Consider the following 20,045-nt stretch of genomic DNA (forward strand, 5'->3'; position numbering starts at 1 on the left):
ATGAGGGTTCCTTTTTCTCCACAGCCTCTCCAACACTTGCTACTATTTGTCTTGTTGACCATAGCCATTCGACTGGGGTGAGGTGACATCTCATTGTGGTTTTTATTTGCATTTCTCTGATGATTAGTGATTTTGAGCATTTTTTCATATGTCTATTTGCCATTTGTATGTCCTCTTTGTTTGTTTTTTTGTTGTTGAGTTTCATGAGTTCCTTGTATATTTTGGATATTAGCCCCTTATCGGAGGCACTGTTTGCAAAATTCTTCTCCCATTCAGTTGGTTGCCTCTTTATTTTGTCGATGGTTTCTTTTGCTGCGCAGAAGCTTTTAAGTTTCATTTAGTCCCATTTGTTTATTTTAGCTTTTACTTCCATTGCCTTTGGAGTCAAATTCATAAAATGCTCGTTGAACCCAAGGTCCATAAGTTTAGTACCTATGTTTTCTTCTATGCAGTTTATTGTGTCAGGTCTTATGCTTAAGTCTTTGATCCATTTTGAATTAATTTTGGTACATGGTGACAGATAGCAGTCCAGTTTCATTCTTTTGCACGTGGCTATCCAATTCTCCCAGCACCATTTATTGAAGAGGCTGTCTTTCCTCCATTGTATGTTTTTAGCTTCTTTGTCAAAAATTATCTGCCCATATTTATGTGGTTTTATTTCTGGGTTCTCAATTCTATTCCATTGGTCTGTGTGTCTGTTTTTCTGCCAATACCATGCTGTTTTGATTATTGTAGCCCTGTAGTACAAGCTAAAGTCAGGGAGTATGATACCTCCAGTGTTGTTCTTTTTTCTTAAGATTGCTTTGGCTATTTGGGGTCTTTTGTGGTTCCAAACAAATCTGATGATTTTTTGTTCTATTTCTTTAAAAAATGCCATTGGGATTTTGATGGGGATTGCATTAAATCTATCTATTGCTTTGGGTAATATGGCCGTTCTAACTATGTTGATTCTTCCAATCCATGAGCATGGAATGTCTTCCCATTTCTTTGAGTCTTCTTCAATTTCTTTCAAAACTGTCTTACAGTTTTCAGCATATAGGTCCTTCACATCCTTGGTTAAGTTTATTCCTGGATATTTTATTCTTTTTGCTGCAATTGCAAAAGGAATTGTTTTTTGTATTTCTTTTTCTGAGATTTCATTGTTAGTATATAGGAAGGCAATGGACTTTTGTACATTGATTTTGTAGCCAGCAACTTTACTGTATTCGTTGATTGTTTCTAATAGCTTTTTGGTGGAGTCTTTAGGGTTTTCTATATATAGCATCATGTCATCTACAAAGAGTGATAATTTAACTTCTTCATTCCCAATTTGGATGCCTTTTATTTCTTTCTCTTGCCCAATTGCTCTGGCAAGGACTTCCAACACTGTGTTGAAAAGCAGAGGTGATAGGGGACAGCCCTGTCATGTTCCTGAACGTAGAGCAAAGGGCTTCAGTTTTTCACCATTAATTATGAGATTAGCTGAGGGCTTGTCATATATGGCCTTTATTACGTTAAGGTATTTTCCTTCTATATCTATTTTATTAAGTGTTTTAATCATAAATGGATGTTGTATCTTGTCAAATGCTTTTTCTGCATCAATTGATATAATCATATGATTTTTGTCCTTTATTTTGTTTATGTGATGTATCACATTGATGGAATTGAGGAATGTTGAACCATCCTTGTGCCCCGGGGATGAACCCCACTTGGTCGTGATGAATAATCTTTTTAATGAATTGTTGTATTCGATTTGCTAAAATTTTGTTTAGGATTTTTGCATCTGTATTCATCAGAGATATTGGTCTGTAGTTTTCTTTTTTTGTGTTGTCCATACCAGGTTTTGGTATCAGGGTAATGTTGGCCTCATAAAATGAGTTAGGGAGTACTGTCTCTTCTTCAATATTTTGGAAGAGTTTGAGCAGGATTGGTATTAGATCCTCTTTGAAGGTTTGGTAGATTTCACTACTGAAGCCATCTGGTCCCGGACTTTTGCTTTTGGGAAGGTTTTGGATGACTGATTCAATTTCGTTACTTGTGATCGGTCTGTTTAGATTTTCCAGTTCTTCATGGTTCAGCCTTGGAAGGCTATATGTTTCTAAGAACTTGTCCATTTCTTCTACGTTATTGAATTTGGTGGCATATAGTCCTTCATAGTGTTCTTGGATGATCCTTTGTATTTCTGTGGTGTCCGTGATAACTTCCCCTTTTTCATTTCTGATTTTATTAATTAGTGTCTTCTCTCTTTTTATCTTAGTGAGTCTAGCCAAGGGTTTGTTAATTTTGTTAATCTTTCCAAAGAACCAGCTCTTTGTCACATTAATTTTTTCTATTGTCTTTTTGTTCTCTATTTCATTTAGTTCTGCTCTGATTTTTGTTATTTCCTTTCTTTTGCTGACCTTGGGTTTCCCTTGTTCTTCTTTTTCTACTTCTTTAAGGTGTAACATGAGGTTATTTATTTGGGAGTTTTCTTGTTTCTTGAGATAGGCCTGTAATGATATAAATTTCCCTCTTAAAACTGCTTTCGCTGCATCCCAAAAATTTTGGTAGGATGTATTTTCATTGTCATTTGTTTCTATGTATCTTTTGATCTCTCCTCTAATTTCTTCTTTGACCCAGTCGTTCTTTAAAAGCATGTTGTTTAATCTCCATGTATTTGTGTTTTTTCCCGCTTTCTTTTTGCAGTTGATATCCAATTTCAAAGCCTTGTGATCAGAGAATATGCTTGGTATGATTTCAACCTTCTTAAATTTGCTGAGGCTGATTTTATGTCCCAATATATGGTCTATCCTTGAGAATGTTCCATGTACACTAGAAAAGAATGTATAGTCTAATGTTTTAGGATGAAGTGCTCTATATATGTCAATTATGTCCATTTCATCTAATGTGTCATTTAGGGCTGCTATTTCGTTATTTGTTTCTGTTTGGATGATCTATCCATAGCTGTCAATGATGTATTTAAGTCCCCTAGTATAATTGTGTTTTGGTCAATTTCTCCCTTTAGTTCTGTTAGTAGTTGCTTGGTATATTTCAGTGCTCCCTGATTGGGAGCATAAATATTGATGGCTGTTATGTGTTCTTGTTGTACAGTCCCCTTCACCATTATGAAATGTCCATCTTTGTCTCTTGTTATCTTTTTCACCCTGAAGTCTGTTTCATCTGACATCATTATGGCTACACCTGATTTTCTCTGGGTACCATTTGCTTGGAGTGTCAATTTCCACCCTTTCACTTTGAGTCTATGCTTGTTCTTGTAGCTGAGATGTGTCTCTTGGAGACAGCATATGGTTGGGTTTAGTTTTTTGATCCATTCTGCTACTCTGTGCCTTTTCATTGTTAGTTCAGTCCATTTACATTTAGGGTGATTATTGATATGTGAGGATTTCCTGTCATTCTATCTTTAGTTTTCTGGTAAGGCTGTGTCTCCATTGTTTCTTTGCCTTTTTGTTGTTGTCTATTATTTATGTGTGGTGGTATTCTATGATGTTTCCCTCTGTTTCTTCTTTTATTACAGTATATATTTCAGTTCTGGATTTTTTTTGAGTGGTTACCCTTAAGTTTATGTAAAAGAAAGTTTGATATTTAGAGCATTCCATTTTCTTCAGCACGCTTACTTTCTCCATTCCCATATTCCAGTTCAGGCCTTTACTCTCCCCCTTTTTATGTTTTGGTTGCCACAAACTGTCCCTGATGATGGTGGTCAAATAGCCTCCTTTAGTATTTCTTGTAGTGCAGGTCGTGTATTAGAAAATTCCCTCAGGTTCTGTATGTCTGGAAAGGTCTTTTTTCCTCCTTCATAGCTAAAGGATATCTTTGCTGGATATATTATTCTTGGCTCATAATTTCTCTCATTCAATAGTTTGAATATTTGGTTCCACTCCCTCCTGGCTTGTAGTTTCTGCTGAAATATCTGATGATAATCTAATGGGCTTTCCTTTGTAGGTTACCGTCTTCTTTTCCCTGGCTGCCTTGAGGATTCTTTCTTTGTCATTGATTTTAGACAGCTTCAATACAATGTGCCTTGGAGAAGGCCTGTTGGGATTGAGTTAATTAGGTGTTCTATTTGCTTCTTGGATTCGAGGATTCAGTTCTGTCCACAAGTTTGGGAAGTTCTCATCAACAATTTGTTTGAATATATTCTCTGTTCCCTTCTCTCTTTCTTCTTCTTCTGGTATGCCCATTATTCTTATATTGCTTCTTCTGATGGAGTCAGAAAGTTCTTGTAGAGTTCTTTCATTTCTTTTAAGTCTCAACTCTCTTTCTTCTTCCATCTGTATAATTTCCAGGTTTCTATCTTCGATGTCACTGATTCTTTCCTCTATCTGGTCAACTCTACACCTAAGCTGGTTATTTCATTCTTAATTTCTTCTATTGAGTTCTTAATCTTCAGAAATTCTATTTGGTTCTTTTTAAAAATTCCAATCTCTTTCGTAAAATGCTCATGTTGTTCTTTGATTGTGTTTCTGAGTTCATTAAACTGCCTTTCTGTGTTTTCTTGCATCTCGTTGAGTTTTTTCAGAACTGTAATCTTGAATTCTCTGTCATTTAAGTCACATATTTCCATATCTTTAAGTTTCTTTTCTGGAGACTTTTCACTTTCTTTCTGAGCTGTCTTGTTGCCTTGGTTATTCATGGCAATTACTGATTTATTATTTCTCTTCCTAGACATCTACAGGAGTGGCTTCTGCAACAGGTTGATAGGAAGAGGTCTTTCTTTTGTTTTCCAGTACTTGTTGGTAGAATGTTTTATTTTCTCTCCGACTGCAGCCTATTTTCTCTCTCTCGCATGGTAGTGCTATGTTTTCTCTGCACTATTCCAGCTTCTCACACAATGGGGGGATTCCCTGGGAGACGGGCTCTCCTCTGTTAATAGTTCTCCTGGGTCACAGGGCTCAGTGTCCGTGTGGGTATGCAGGGAGCTTTTGAAGTTCCAAAGCTCTTCCTGCACCAGATTCAGAGCCTGTAGGTTTCAGCAGTTCTGTTTACTCCTGCAGGGATCCGCCCGGATAGGTGGGGCCAGGGGCGGGGTGAGTTGTGAGAGGTGGCCCAGAGCAATGGTGGCGACCCCCACCACAGCCAGTCCTGCTTCCACAGCTCCCTCCCCTTTGCCGGAACTAGTTGGGCTGCCAATCTGTGTCTGCGGTCCACAGCTCTCAGAACAGCAAATATTCTGTTCTTTTGATCTGACAATGCTACTGTTCCGCTTCTAGCACTGGGCAGGTGGGGGCGGGGCAAGCTCTGGGAGGGTAGGGAGGGGGCAGCTAGTCTCAGTGCCTAAGGCTTCCATTCTCTGCTCAGCAGTGAGGGCTTAAACCACCGTTTTCAGCCTTCTTCCCTCAGTCTTTGCTCTGAGGTCTCTGCCGTGAGCATTGGGTTCAGCTGTGTTATGTGCTGTCCCCTCAGCCCTGTGGGCCATAAGCGGAGCCCTAGCAGTCCGAGTTCTTCCCTGTCCCGCAGCTGCGGTAGTTCCGGGAAGCAGCGAGCTCGGAGCACTGAGCTAGGTCTGCATCCTGCGCCACCACAGCTCCATCTCTGCACTTCTCCCTTCCCTCCTCCCCTGCTTGCTCAATTCTCCCCCCTTGGGTGAATTCAGTAGTGGGCCTCTTCGTCTTGCCTGTCTGCTGTGCAGGGAGTCCTTTGTGGAGTTATTGTTGTTCGAGTAGTTGTAAATTCCAGGGGAGCTTTACAGAGGTTCACCTCACGAAGCCATTTTGATCACCATCGCTATAATTTTAAGTTAGTTATTGAACACAGTAGGATCTGTGCTGGTGGTAGAAAAGGTGAAGATGATTCATGTGAAATAAGTAAATTACAAATTTAAACTATAATTTGGCTACAAGAAATGAAGTGAAATAGAGTACCTAGGAAGAACAGGGTGGACAATTGTTATTACTTTTTATGTTCAAGGCCTGCATGGACTACTGCTTGGCACTGGTGAGGGAGGAGTTATGAAGGTGCCACTAACAAGACTTGAGAAGGAGCAGTGTCTCGAAAAGGCATCCTGGAGACTGGGAAATAACTGAGGAAAGCTTTTCTGTAATCTAATCCTCTCTGTTATCACCAATATGCCTAAGGAAAGGACACTTTACTGGAGAGACAGACCAGTTTCTAGAAAAGGAGGGATAATGATGAATCATTTATCAATGTGTATTATTGCAAAAATAATGCTGATTCTGGAGGCCTATTTAGTTCCTTGGTAGAGACGTCAATATATTAACAAGGGGAAAGTCTTTAGTTTTTGTTATTCTTATTTTTAAATTCCATTTAACATGAAACTTAAAAGTTTCATATTATGCTTTAATTGCTAGATTATGTACTTTTAGGTTTCATTTCATTGATATTCTAGAACTAAAATACATTAAATGTTAGGCAGAGTAGGCCATTTTTTATTTTTCTAAGACTATTTATTCTTCTTGGACCTGTTTCTACTTTTATCTCTTCCTAATCAAATCTAGTTTATCTTGTAAACCAGTGGTTCATTCTTTTCATTGCTGTGGACATACCAGATGGGTGACTTCCACATGTGACATGGGTTTCTGTGGCAATACCAGCAAGGGGAGGGTCTTACTAGAAGGAAATATGACTTCAGATTCAGGGTGGGAGTGAAGGGAGTTTATACATCCTTGTCTAACCAAGCAATCTTCTACCTTTAAGCTGATATGCCTTAAGAGGAAAGAGGATGTATCCTGAGCACATAAAAAATACTATTTTTTCTGTTAGATAATAGTGTAATAAATCTGCCTTCCATTTTAGACATTAGTCTCCTACAAGTTAGGCCCACAGAGCTTCAGCAAAGAGCATACTACCACACCAAGTTTCAGGAGCTCTTCTGCATCCCTCCCCACCCACATCATTTCAGCAATTTTTTCGGTTTTCATAAGAATATAAACATGCTTTTAAACCCTTCCTACCTTAGAAAGCAAAAGAAACTCCTTCTCCAGGCATTGCCCCCATTTCTCTGCTTTGCTTTACATCAAAACTCCTCAAATGAGACATACTCACAAAACGCCAGTTGACCCTCATCCAAACAAGATGTCATGTTTTTATACCACATGAATCTGCTAATATCTCTTTTAGTTACCTATTGTTTTGTGTGAGTGGGGTGGGTATGGTGCAAAACAATTGTTACTAATACTTGGATTGCTTCTCTTAATGTGTCTCTTTTCTTGTGTGTGCCTATATTGTTGCTGTGGATTGTGTTTCCATGCAGTCAATTGGCAACTAAGCGAGCTACCTGCCTGATATTGAAACCCCTTGCTGACCATTCAGGGCACCCTGCAGAAGAGGAGAGTGTGCGAGATTGTAAGAGCAGGTCATGATGGGTGGAGAAACTGCTCCAGGACATGACTGCTGCCTGACCCATGAGCTAGATATGGGCCAGAATGGACATTACTTACCACAAACCCCCCTTAAAATTGTTGATTATAATCAATATTCATTCTGACATAAACCAGCTCCCCTTCCTCCTGCTATGTGCTGGTTCCTAGAACAGGGTGTTGTCCTGACCTGGTCAAGCGTGTAAAGTAATGTCCTGTACCTGGTAGCATTCACCACTAGTACCCATGACTATCCTGCCTCTACCCTATATAATTCTCTGGTGCCTGTTTACTGGCACAGGGACCATTTCATCTTGTAGTCATCCAAGACGTGTCTGCATGTGTTTCCCTTAATAAACTAATTACCATACTGGAGTAGTCAGCTTCTTTCTTCAATCTTTCCCTGTCCTCCATTACAGAGGTAGATTTTCAGTCCCAGGGTCTTTCCCTGGGTCTGTGTGTACTAACAAATGGCAAGAATTCAATCTCTTTTACTCACCTTTGCTTCTAATCCCCAGCATTTAACATTGTGTCTGGCACTTAATAGGCATTCAGTAAATATTTGTCTAATTAATTAATTAATATGATTTCACGTATTTTCCCCAGTAGGAATTTACTCCTCTTCTACCATAGAAAGAGCACAGCAAATAAAAATATAAATTCATGTAACAGCATCGATTGCTCTTTTTGAAAATCTGGATTCACTGATTTACATAGATTTTCTAAATTTTGACACATATCACTACACAATAATTTTAAAAGCACATTTGTTAATATGACTACCATCTAGCTCCTCAGGAAAGTCCTTAAGTGTTGGGAAAAGGTTAAGCTCATGACAGCAGACACAAGTGTTTCAAAAATTCTAATATTCACTTAAAAGCTCTAATTTTATCCTTAGCAACAAACATGGTCAGTTGTTTTCTTTAAAGTGACACACTCACCTCATTCATATTTGAGAAAATGTCTGCCAGATAGTCAAATCTGAATAATCATAGTTTGTCTGTCAGCATTCTTTCAAGTATAATCAGTTCACAACTTAAACTAGCACTTTCCCTCAAGGCAACCATGGTACTTCAGTGTGAAGCCAAAATGCTGTTTGCACACTTTGCATACTTCCCACGTCACATTAAAACAACATTTACTACAAGATAAAGATGTGTTAAAATTAAAAATGTTTTACTGCTTCTACTGTTTCATCTCTTTCACTCTTAAGTGAAACTGACTTTTTCCTTTTCTTATTGAGTGCCTGACAATAAATAATACAGTGACTACTAGTACAGTTTGTTACTCCTTCATTGATTTATGCAAAGGCACCAGCATAGATGCCTGATCACTGCATGATACACCTGAAGCTGAAGCTGAACAATAATGAATGTCAACTATATATATATATATATAGTCACACATATATTGTGACACATATAGTCACAAGAAGTGGAGTACAACATAAGGAATGAGACAATGGAAATGTAATGGCTGTATGCAATGTCAGAGGGGTAGTAGATTGGGGGAGGGGAGTATCACTTTGTGAGGGGTATAAATGATAAATGTCTAACAATTACATTGTTTTGTACACCTGAAACTAATTTTAAAACAAAACTGTATGAGAGTACATACCCATTAATGTGAGATTGTTGTAGGCAATGCTGCAACATCGTTGGGTTAGAGCATTGCTTAGATGGGACCTTGAGCGAATTACCTGACATTTCTATAAGTAAGACTCTATTTTCTTATCTATAAAATGGGGATTATAACATTAGTACTTACCTTGTACGGTTCTTGTGAGAATTAATGAAATAATGTATATAAAAGGCCTCTCACAGTGTTTGATGCTTAATAAGTGTTAAGTGAATGTTAGTTATTGTTATTATTGGCATTTATGATAAATTGTAGAAAATTATTTAAAAAAAAAAAAAGGCACCAGCAGTTTTATCTATTATTGCTTTTGTGCCGTCTGGGTAAAGGTCAACACACAGGTGAAAGGCAAGCAACATCTTAGCATTATTATGTGATCTTGCAGATCCCACAAAGGATCTCAGGAATGCTCAGGAGTCCATAATCCACACTTTGAGAACTACTGACTTTCAATATTGCAATGGCTCATTCACAGTTGGAATAAATTAAAATTTTTCCCAAGAAGGTGAAGAAATAGCCTGTACACACAATTTTCAAAATGTGTATTTCAAAGCCAAAACAATCTTGGAAAAAATTGCTAGAACAGAATGAAATTAGTGAAAAAGTGAGTGGACACACATTTTTCAATTTCAAAACTTTCTACAAAGCTACAGTAATCAAGAGAGCATGGTGATGGCATAAGGATAGACAATGTTATAGGACTGAGAGTCCAGAAATAAATTATAACATTTGTGACAAATTAATTTTTGACAAACAGATCAAGATAATTACATGGGAAAAGAATACTCTGTTCAACAAATAATGCTGGGACAACTGAATATCCACATGCAAGAGAATGAAACTGGACCCCTACCTCAAACTATACTCAAAAGTTAACTTGAACTATACAGAAAATTTAATTTAAAAATAGACCTAATGCAAGAACTAAAACTACAACACTCTCAGGAAAAAAAAATGTAAGAGTAAGTCTGTGATCTTGGATTAGTCGGTGATTTCTCAGATGTGACACCAAAGGCACAAGTGATAAAAGAGGTTGATAAGTTGGATTTCATCAAAATTAAAAGTTTTTGTGCTTCAAAAGACACCATCAAAAGAAATAAAATAAAAGACAACCCACAGACTAAGAAAACATATTTGCAAATTATATATTTTATAAGGGACTCATACCCAAATACATAAAGAACACTTACAACTCAATAATAAAAGTACAACGCAATTTTAAAAATTAAGCAATATATTTCAATAAACATTTCTCCAAAGAAGATATACGAATGGCAACTAAACATGAAAAGAAGTTCAACATCATTACTCATTAAGGAAATGCAAATCAAAACCACAATAAGAGACTATTTCACACCCATTAGAAAAGTAATTAGCAAAAATAAAATAATAAATAACAAGTACTGGCAATGATGTAGAAACACTGGAACCTTCATACTTTTTCATGGGAATGTAAAATGGTACAGTCACTTTGGAAAACAGTTTAAAACTTCCTCAAAATGTTAAACATAGAGTTACCATATGACCCAATAATCATACTCCTAGGTGTATGCCCCGCAAAAAATGAAAACATACGTCCACACAAAAATTTGTACATAAATGTTATAAACAGCATTTTTCATAACAGGTAAAAAGTAAAAACAACCCAAATGTTCATCAACTGATGAGTGGATAAATAAAATGTGGTATATTCATATAATAGAATGTTATTTGTCAATAAAAATGAATAAAATACTGATATGTGCTACAATATGGATGAACTTCAAAAGCATTATGCAAAATGAAATAAGTCAGTCAGAAAAAGACTACATATTATACAATTATATTTATATGAAATGTCCAGAATAGGCAAATCTATGGGGACAGAAAGTAGATTAGTGGTTATCTAAGTTCAGGGGAATGGCAGATGGAGGGTAATAAGGTGTGACTGCTAATGGGTACGGGGCTTCTTTGGAGAATGATGAAAATGTTCTAGAATTACTTATGGATGTGGTTGCACCACTCAGTAAATATAAACATACTAAAAACTATTGAATTATACACTTTAAATGGGTGAACTTTATGGTATGTCAATGATTTCTCACAAAGCTGTTAAATGTCAACATGAATGGGGGAATAGCAACCACATTCACATAAAGAGAGACAAATTTGCCAATGTTTCCTTTAAGAAATTTTCAGTAACTATAGTCAATCAATATTTGAGTTGTTTTTTTTAAGTCTGCACTAAAATTACTCACCCGAACCAGAAGCTGGGTATCCCATTGCTATTACTAAAAATGATGCACTTTGATGCACTTAGTAATATCTGGGAAAAGGAAACAGAGGGGTCTCACTAGGGTTCCCTTCTATGGTCATGTGATTTCTGAAAAAGTAACCACTGAGTCTGAAGTCATCAGGGTGTTAACACTGGGGGTTAGTTTAACACCAAACATCCGGACAGAACATAGGACCATAAGTATTATTATAAAGACCACATCCTCAGCTCAGAAAAAGAGCAAAAGACATTTCTAATAGAAAGCATACTGAATATTATTCCTTTAGGGATTGAGGTTGATCCGCCTTAAAGTGATATGTCCCCCAATATTGAAACAAAATAGCCATGTCCGAATCCCATTTTCTTTCTCTAGCTAAATCCAGAATGAAGGAAGAAAGGAGGAAAGGAAGGGAGGAAGAGAGAGGGGAAAAGAGGAAGAAAAAGAGGGAGGGGAGGGTAAGAGGGAGAGTAGAAACTCAGAAATACTTTCATGTATCTAAAGTTATAAAATCAAACAATCAGGGGAAGCATAATCAGAGGTCTGGAAAGAGCCAACACCCACTACCCCCAGTAGCCTCTGTCCCCACTCCTGCCATAGACTCCAGACAGGAGCACAAAAAATTATCCTCCACAAAATGGGGGAGGAACATCCAGGCAGCAGTTTATGAATAAGCAAGTCTCCCTCTTACATGACTCCTTGCCCGTGACTTATATTGATCTTTACATAACCCAAATAGATAACTAGAAAGAAGTATCATTGGTGAACAATTGTTAGAACATTTTTTTAAAGCTCTAAATTAAGTCTTAACAGAGCTTCCGTTCATGGATATGGAAGATAATATTGCTGATGCTGAAAACTAGAATTCTCAATCTCTGCTGAGACATTTTAAAGTCTCTTCTTATGTACTATGTTCTGAGGGCAACAAGGTCCCCTTGCCCCAACTCTCCCTCAGCAGTCTTAGCCAAGGGAAGCATACCCACTGGTAATGAGCTGTTCTCACTTAACTTGTGTTTCATTTCCTAATGCTCGACCTTGAAACGTGAAAGAAAGCTAAGGAAACCACATCCTTTGTATTCTCAATATATAGACAGAGTCAGTCAAAAACTGAAAACAGATTTTCACATTGATTGATGTGGGGATACCAGCCACAATGAGGAACTCCGGTAGCTTTCCGGCATCCTTTCTCTCGATTGTCATTTTTCTCCTGCTAATTCCTGAAGGTAAGACTGATTCTTGTCATTTACATTACAACCGTTAAGCAAAATGGAGCAGACTTTCAGTGAGCTTTTGGCAATAGCTAAGTGTACTAAGAGGAGATTTTTCCTTCCAAGCCTTAACATTCTTTCTTGGACTCTAAATATGTCTTTATTTTAAAGGGAAAAAACATCATTCTTTCTTCTTTATAATTTCTTCACAAAAGATCATAGAACCGCCAGTGCTTATCGCTGCCAATTTGTAGCTTGACAATTGCTAAAAAGGACAATGTGAAAACAAATAAACCAAAAACTCTTGAGTTAAGAAAATAAATAGTACCTTTCTGGAACAGGCTCATGCCTCAGCCCGTTGCTGCAGAAAATACATAGATGGTTTTAATGACAATTAAAACTGACCTAACACCCATAATAAATCAGGAATCTTCCCTCCTCCCTTTCCCTACTTCATTGGGAAAAGGGCTTAGATTAAACCATGTGGTTCAGTCTGGAGATTAAAGGGGAGCCTCAGGTGCAATAGGTATTATTCTCTCAATTTATGAATGAAGAGAGAGAATGCAAATTTCAATAAACAGAAGTCTCACAATGACTAAAGAACTTATGGGCAAGGTCATATCTAAAAGGTGCTGATATCAGTGTGTAAGCTGTGTGTTTCTTCAAGGATTTGGGGTGAAAAGGGCAGTTCTCAGGCTTGGGAATGTCTCCACATGAACTCTTTGGAAGTGCTATTTTGTATTAAGCTAATTCTTTAGTGTACTAAGTAGTAACCAACATGCCTGGTTTTGTGTGAGCTACACGTACATCAGTTCGAAATATCATAAAACTCACTCCGTTATCACTAGAAGGGTAATAGGCCCTGGATAGCTATACTTTTCCTTAAAAATCTTCTAGAAAGTGAGGACTACTCTAGGGCTGGGCCAAACTGGACTGACAAGTGTGGAGCAGCCATGGGTTTTCCCAGGGTCTGTCAGCTTTTGCAGGTGGGAGCAGTGGGCAGGGATGGACGCGACAACCTGTCTTGCCAGAAATTCCCACGGAAGTCCTCTGATTCATCTTGCACCTAAAAGTAAGGGGGGGGGGGGGGAATTAAAAAGCACAAGGTTGCAGGATATTTGGGACAAAAGGGTGGGCATAGTATCAGTATGGCCTACTGTGACTCTGTTCAGGCATGTTCTCAAGCAAATTCTCCACAATGGTGACAACAGCAGATAAAATTCCCGTTAGATCTTTTCTTCAAAGGGAAAAACAAAACCAACTTTCTCTGCTCCACTTTGTTTCTTGTGGTCAGAGAGAGCAAGGTGGGCCCATACAGGGAACGGACACACAGCAAAGCAAGACTTACTGATCTGGACTCAACCCTCCCACACATTAGAATATTCTGGAGGGCTTTTAAATAATACTGACATCCCAGCCCCAGCCCCAGTAATTCCAATTTATCTTGATTCTGGGTGGGGACCAAGAATTGTTAATTTTTAGGCGCTTTCTCACCTGCTCTAAACCCTACCTTCCGGCCCAATCAGGAGTTGCTGCTTGTGGGAGAGGTGAGATTTTTTCTGAGGTGGTATATGTGCTCACCAAACACAGGACACTGCAAGGGGAGTATGCTATTGAGTTTATGATTTCTGCAGTCCAGAAGGTCCAAATATGCACATTTGGAATCTATCTATATGTGATAGAGCCCAGGAAATACTGAGACGTGGGTGAAGTTCTCTTGGTTCCTTATCCTTTTGTTTCTAGAGCTTAGAATTTCCCCTTCCCAACTCCCTTCTGGAAATTTGAGCCCTTATTGTCACTCTCTTTTCTATCCCCTCACTCTCATTTTTTACACCTTATTGTGAATTTGGCAATGAGTTATATTTAATAATAAAGTAATAGACACTATGTCCTGTTTAAGGAATCATGAGTTCCTACCAAACTTGCTTTCCCCCAACCAGGAGTTAAGCCCAGACTCAGCGCCAGAAAATCAGACCAATAATAAGCAGCATCCACAAGCTTTTTCTGTAGGTCCCCTCAGGAGAAATGTTTCAGGAGAATCCAAGAACATCAGGTGTGGGAAGGTGGAGAACTGAGAGTATATCACAAGGGGACAAGACCTTCTTAACAAACGTACATGATTTGCTTTGTGTGTAGGTCTCCTTGTTCTCTAATAATGAATCAGTTCCTGGTCAATCATCAAGGAAATTGGCTAAGGCAGAATTATCTCCTTATACCTAGCCTTTTCCCTCCTCCCTTCCCCTACTTCATTGGGAAAAGGGCTTGGATTAAACCATGTGGTTCAGTCTGGAGATTAAAGAGGAGTCTCAGGTGCAATAGGTATTATTCTCTCAATTTATGAATGAGGAGAGAGAATGCAAATTTCAGCAAACAGAAGTCTCACAATGACTAAACAACTCATGGGCAAGATCATACCTAAAAGGTGCTAATATCCGTGTGTAAGCTCTGTGTTTTTTCAAGGACTTGGGCTGAAAGGGACAGTTCTCGGGCTTCTTAAAACCTCTCTCCTTCCCCAGATTAATACTCAGCCTGAACAGGGGAGGATTGGGAGGGCACTCAAGGTTGTCATCATCACTAGCATCTCTCGCAGAAGCTGCCATCTGTGTAGAGCCATGCACAGCTGTCTGCCCTTTGCAAGCCCTGAGGCCTGAGGTCAGTGGTTGTAACAGATTTCCAGCTTGATGATCCCCGGAACTGCCAACCACACAGCTCCCAAAAGGATAGGACCCTCTCAGAGAGTCCAATAGGAATGGGATTTACATTCAGATATCGGAACATCTACATGGGGGTGGGGGGAGAGAGTGCTGTCGTCTGCACGTCCTCTCCGAGCAGAACAAGCATGTCTGGTCTTAGAAACACAGCTTTAGGTAGAGCCCTCTAGTGTGAACACTGATATGATTTGCCTTTTTCTTTTAAAACAGATTTCTGTGTAGAAATTATTGGCGGAAAAGAAGTGACCCCTCATTCAAGACCCTATATGGTACTAGTTAAAGGAGACGAAATCTGTGGTGGGGCTTTGATTGCAAAAAACTGGGTATTGACTGCAGCTCATTGTGTCACGTAAGTGCTTGGATTTAAAAATAAAAATGTGGATAGTTCTATTTGGGTGAATATTAATAGAAAACACAACAACAACAAAAGTAAATCTCACTAAAGCCACAGGAGGCTCACATGACTTATGTCTCTGGAAACTTGCTTTACCCCATCCAGGTGTTAAGCCCACACTCGGCCCCAGAAAATCAGACCAATGATGAGCAGCATCCACAAGCTCTTTCTGTAGGTCCCCTCAGAGCCACCTGGTCCAAACACTGAAAGGCTTTGCTTCTGGTGTTGACTTCATGACTTAGCCAAGTCCTCAATCCCCTCAGGGGCCTGAGCATAGCAGTCAAGTGGAGAAAGCTTGTTTCAAATGCCTTCCTTTTTCCCTTGGTGAACGTCTCTCATACCTTCAGGCATTTCTTACCCCCTGTTGACCACCACCTTTAAACCTCTTCCAGGCTTGGTCTTTTCTCCATTCCTTAAATCAAGCCTCTAAACCTGGGCTGCCCAATATGATTGCCACTATCATATTGGCTGTGTCACTTACATTGGCTATATAAATTTAAATTTAAATTACAAATTTATTTCCTCAGTCACACTAGCCACATTTCACATCCTCAGTAACCGTATGGGACTACTGGTTACCACATCGGACCGTGCAGATTTATAGAACATTTCATTATCAAACTGCTCTACGAAAAGCACTGCTCTAATGTCTTAAGTGAGATTAGTATCAGCTGGTGTGATGGAAAAATGGCAGAGTAAATATCTGGTTGGTGTGCTTTATACTAGCTTGTGAATAATAATAGCCTTGATCATTAATACATCAGAGCATTTTGATTTCATTAATCAAAATGAACCTTTAGCACAGAGTCAGAGAAGAATCCTGGGTTCCTCCTTCAGACCACTCCCCCCCGCCCCCAATATGCACACACTAAACGTCATGCAAATAGGGTCCTTCACTGGACAATCTATGTCTAAAAGTTTTTCCATGTAAGATAAATTTGTTGCTGTCGTACAGAGACCCCTTCAGTGAGTTACTCTACAACCATCGAGTCGCTTTTGCTTCTGTCTCTAAACTGCTGAGACCTTTGTTTTCCAGTAATCTGCAGCCTGATTCTCTATCACAGCTAATGGAGGGTTGCGGTGAGTGCACACGCACTAAAACCCCAAGACTTGGCTTAGCTGCCATGAAATTCTTATTATTCGTTTTCAATGAACCTAGCCTAGCTTATTATAAATAAGTTGGTTATTGTGGTGATGATGATGATGATGATAATTCATAAACATCTTACTTTTTATTCTTTGAAGTACACATTTTTTTCTGAGCCACAAATAAGTATTTCCACAGCAAGCATACTTATAAATGGGACAGTGAAACTGATTAGCACATATTATGCTCAGCTCCTAATTAAAAGAATAAACCCTGTTAACAGTGTCGTATTTGTTTTCAGGAAGAGAAAGACCCAGATCATTCTTGGAGCTCACTCAATATCCAAGCATGAGCCAGAAAAACAGAAAATGTCCATTAAGAAAGAGGTTCCCTATCCATGCTATGACAGTGATTCACATGAGGGTGATCTTAAACTTCTAAAGGTACATACCTTTGATTGCACCTTTGATTGACTTAAAAGTCATAGAAGCTCCTATAATCTGGTCAACTACATGGCAACCTTTCTTTGGTGCCCTCATAGCTACAGACTATAGCTACATAAGGGGGGTCCCTGAGGGTTGGACTAGAATTTAAGTAAAAATATGAATATTTTAATTATCTCATCAACTCTTTATGCTTGTCTTCCAACAGCTGAATAAAAAAGCAACAATTAATAAAAATGTGGCTGTCCTTCCTCTCCCTAAAAAGGGGGATGATGTAAAACCAAACACAAAGTGTCAAGTTGCAGGATGGGGGTTGACTAAAAATGACAAATCAACTCAGTCCGATATTCTGAGAGAAGTCAATGTCACCGTCATCGACAGAAAAACCTGCAATGATGAAAAGCACTATAATTATAATCCCATGATTGGACCAAATATGATTTGTGCTGGATACAGCTCTGGTGGAAGAGATTCTTGCAATGTAAGTAAAATAAGATCTCACGTTTTAGCTATTGGATTAAGTCATGCAGACAGAAAAAAACACAATGTCGTGCTTAGTCTTCTCATTGCATTGGCTTCTAGAGAGTCCTAGCACTTTTTGAAAAAAAACTGATAAAACCCCAGTCAAATAAATTAATATTCTCAACTCAAAGTGAGTTGTTCACCAAAAATAACAACTTTACTGCTAGTACATAGATTAACCTATTATATCTTCTTGACTTTATATCAAAAACTGCTGAGAAGCAATATTTTATTTTCGCATTCTCCATATTAACATATGTAGATTTAATTTTAAAACTATGTAACAATCAGAAGAACTGAAGTCAAGATTCCTCCAAGGCCTTCCGTACACTTTTCCCCATCTCAGCACTCCCCAAAAATTCCTCTGCCATTTAACTAGGCAAGTCTGAAATGCCTGTCATTCCCAAGCCTGACTGAGGATCTCAGGCTAGACTCTATAGCTTCCTAGAGCCAAGCTCAATCCCCAGGAACCAACATCGAAATATGACCCAAACCAGAGAATGAATATCTAACTCTCCAGACCAGAGTCCCAGGGAAGGGATGGGACCGGGCCCTGCCTGAGGATATAAGTAAAAGAAACACTTTACAGATTTTTAAGCTCTGAGTGTTGGCTTGTCATTTCTCACCTTTTCCAAAGACCCTATAGAGCATCCTCTGAAGAGAAGGAGTATGCAGTGTGCATGGTTTGGGAGTTATCAGACACTGAGAGATTCAGAGGTTTCTTCCCTTCCCAGGTGCTTATCTAAATATCAGCAGAATCTGAATGGCTTGCCTTCAGGATCAAGGCTAGGCAAATCTCAGAAAAGATAGCATTTGTCTTCAGCACGCTTCCACTTTTCTCTCCTTTGCTCTCCTCACCTCTCCCCCTCTTTTCACCCACCATACTGGGCATCCAGAAACCCAGAACGTGCATGCTTTTGGAACCCACATGCAACATCCTGAGGCCATGACAGCATCACAAGATGCCTGTCCCCCTCCCACCAGCCACCTTCCACCATCAAAACTTAACAATTCTTTTCCCGTTCTCTCAATGATTGTTGATGAATTAGACCTAAAGGACTCATTCTGAAAATTGTAGGCACTATATTAGGCAGGAGAAATATACTTGCCCAGGGAGGACCTCAGTGTTTCACGTGGTTCTTTGCGTCGTACACTCATAAGGCCAATTTTTGCCTGGAAAGGGCAGGTCATCCATGCCTTCACTTTGGTGGAATGGAGTTGGGCCCCCAGAGCCTTGCATTTGCAGAACTCTATGTACAAGCCTGAATGGCCCTCCATTTAGAACCACCAGTCTTCCATAAAGCCATAGCAGTGAACTGACCAATCCAGACTCTGCACCTCGAATATGTTAAAATATGCTGATTCTAGAATTCAATAAGAAAATGCAAGGTCATACATTGGGTGACACAATCAGGAAGAATAAAATCAACTTACATACAACTAACTGAAGCCCCTCTACTGTGGAGTCAGTTAATTCTGAAGGATAATAATTGATTTCTGGGAGCTTCCATCTAGCATCAGATGCTCAAAGGAGACTTGGGGAGAATTTTTTGTCTATTTGAGAGGTTGAAAGGAAAAATTGCTTTGGTTTGGTTTTGGGGGAAGATAATTATCTACTGGAGGAACTAGAAAACATAGCTTTTGTTCTTTGCCTCAAACAAAGTCCCATCTGCATTTGACTATTTTACCACTTGTGTTATTAAGCATTTTGAGAAAATGACAAATAAAAGGGTTTCCTTTCTAATGCAGAGAATCAGTCTCAAATTAGTGGATAACATAAACAATAATACAAGTTTCAATTTTCACTGGATCATAAATAAATTGACTAAGCCAATTCAAAAATATTAAAATATTGTCAACATTTGTGGTGTTTCAAGCACTAATTTCAATTTAGTGAAAGTTGGTCTTAACTCCACATTAAATGGAATTTCTTCCCATTCAGCTATGGTCTTGTCCGATTTCCACCACCCCTCTTGTCTTTTCCCAGGGAGATTCTGGAAGCCCTCTGATATGTGATGGTACTTTCAGAGGCATCACTTCCTTTGGCTCTCCAGGAAAATGTGGAGACCCTCGAAAACCTGGCGTCTATATACTTCTCTCAGAGAAACACCTCAACTGGATAAGAAAGACCACGAAGGGGGCAGTTTAGATAATAGTGTTACATTTGATTTGCTGTCACTTTTTAATCCTGTCATAAATAAAATTAATTTGTATAATTGTACTCATTTCTCTCCTGTAACTTTAGTGGGCAGATTTCCATCAGCAAAGTGAGGCAGAGTAATATAGTGACCTCAGGGATAATGCAAGGGAGAGATTAGGGAACCAGTGTCACCCATGTCATCCATGTGTGAAGTGAAATGCAAAATTTGCTTGAATTATTCACTTCACTGTCTCAATGGAATCCAGCAGGAGTGACACTAAAGTCTGTCTAGTAACAAGTACAGTAAAGGACTCAGCAGTTCTGCAGGAAACAGAAACAGCCAGTCTGGAGCATTTGG

At 38.9% G+C, this 20,045-nt stretch overlaps 1 protein-coding gene across 1 annotated transcript; it reads left to right on the forward strand.

The window, feature by feature from the left end:
• Positions 1-12,260: 12,260 nt before the first annotated feature.
• GZMA (granzyme A) lies at positions 12,261-19,768 on the forward strand. Its single transcript, XM_019742911.3, has 5 exons — positions 12,261-12,405; positions 15,312-15,450; positions 16,884-17,025; positions 17,234-17,506; positions 19,535-19,768. The coding sequence occupies exons 1-5, from the start codon at positions 12,336-12,338 to the stop codon at positions 19,694-19,696; spliced, it is 786 nt and encodes a 261-aa protein (XP_019598470.3). The 5' UTR covers positions 12,261-12,335; the 3' UTR covers positions 19,697-19,768.
• The last annotated feature ends 277 nt before the right edge of the window (positions 19,769-20,045 follow it).

This window comes from Rhinolophus sinicus, chromosome 3 (genome assembly GCF_057876585.1).
Source record: "Rhinolophus sinicus isolate RSI-liver-muscle chromosome 3, RSI-T2T, whole genome shotgun sequence".
NCBI classification, from domain to species: Eukaryota; Metazoa; Chordata; class Mammalia; order Chiroptera; family Rhinolophidae; genus Rhinolophus; species Rhinolophus sinicus.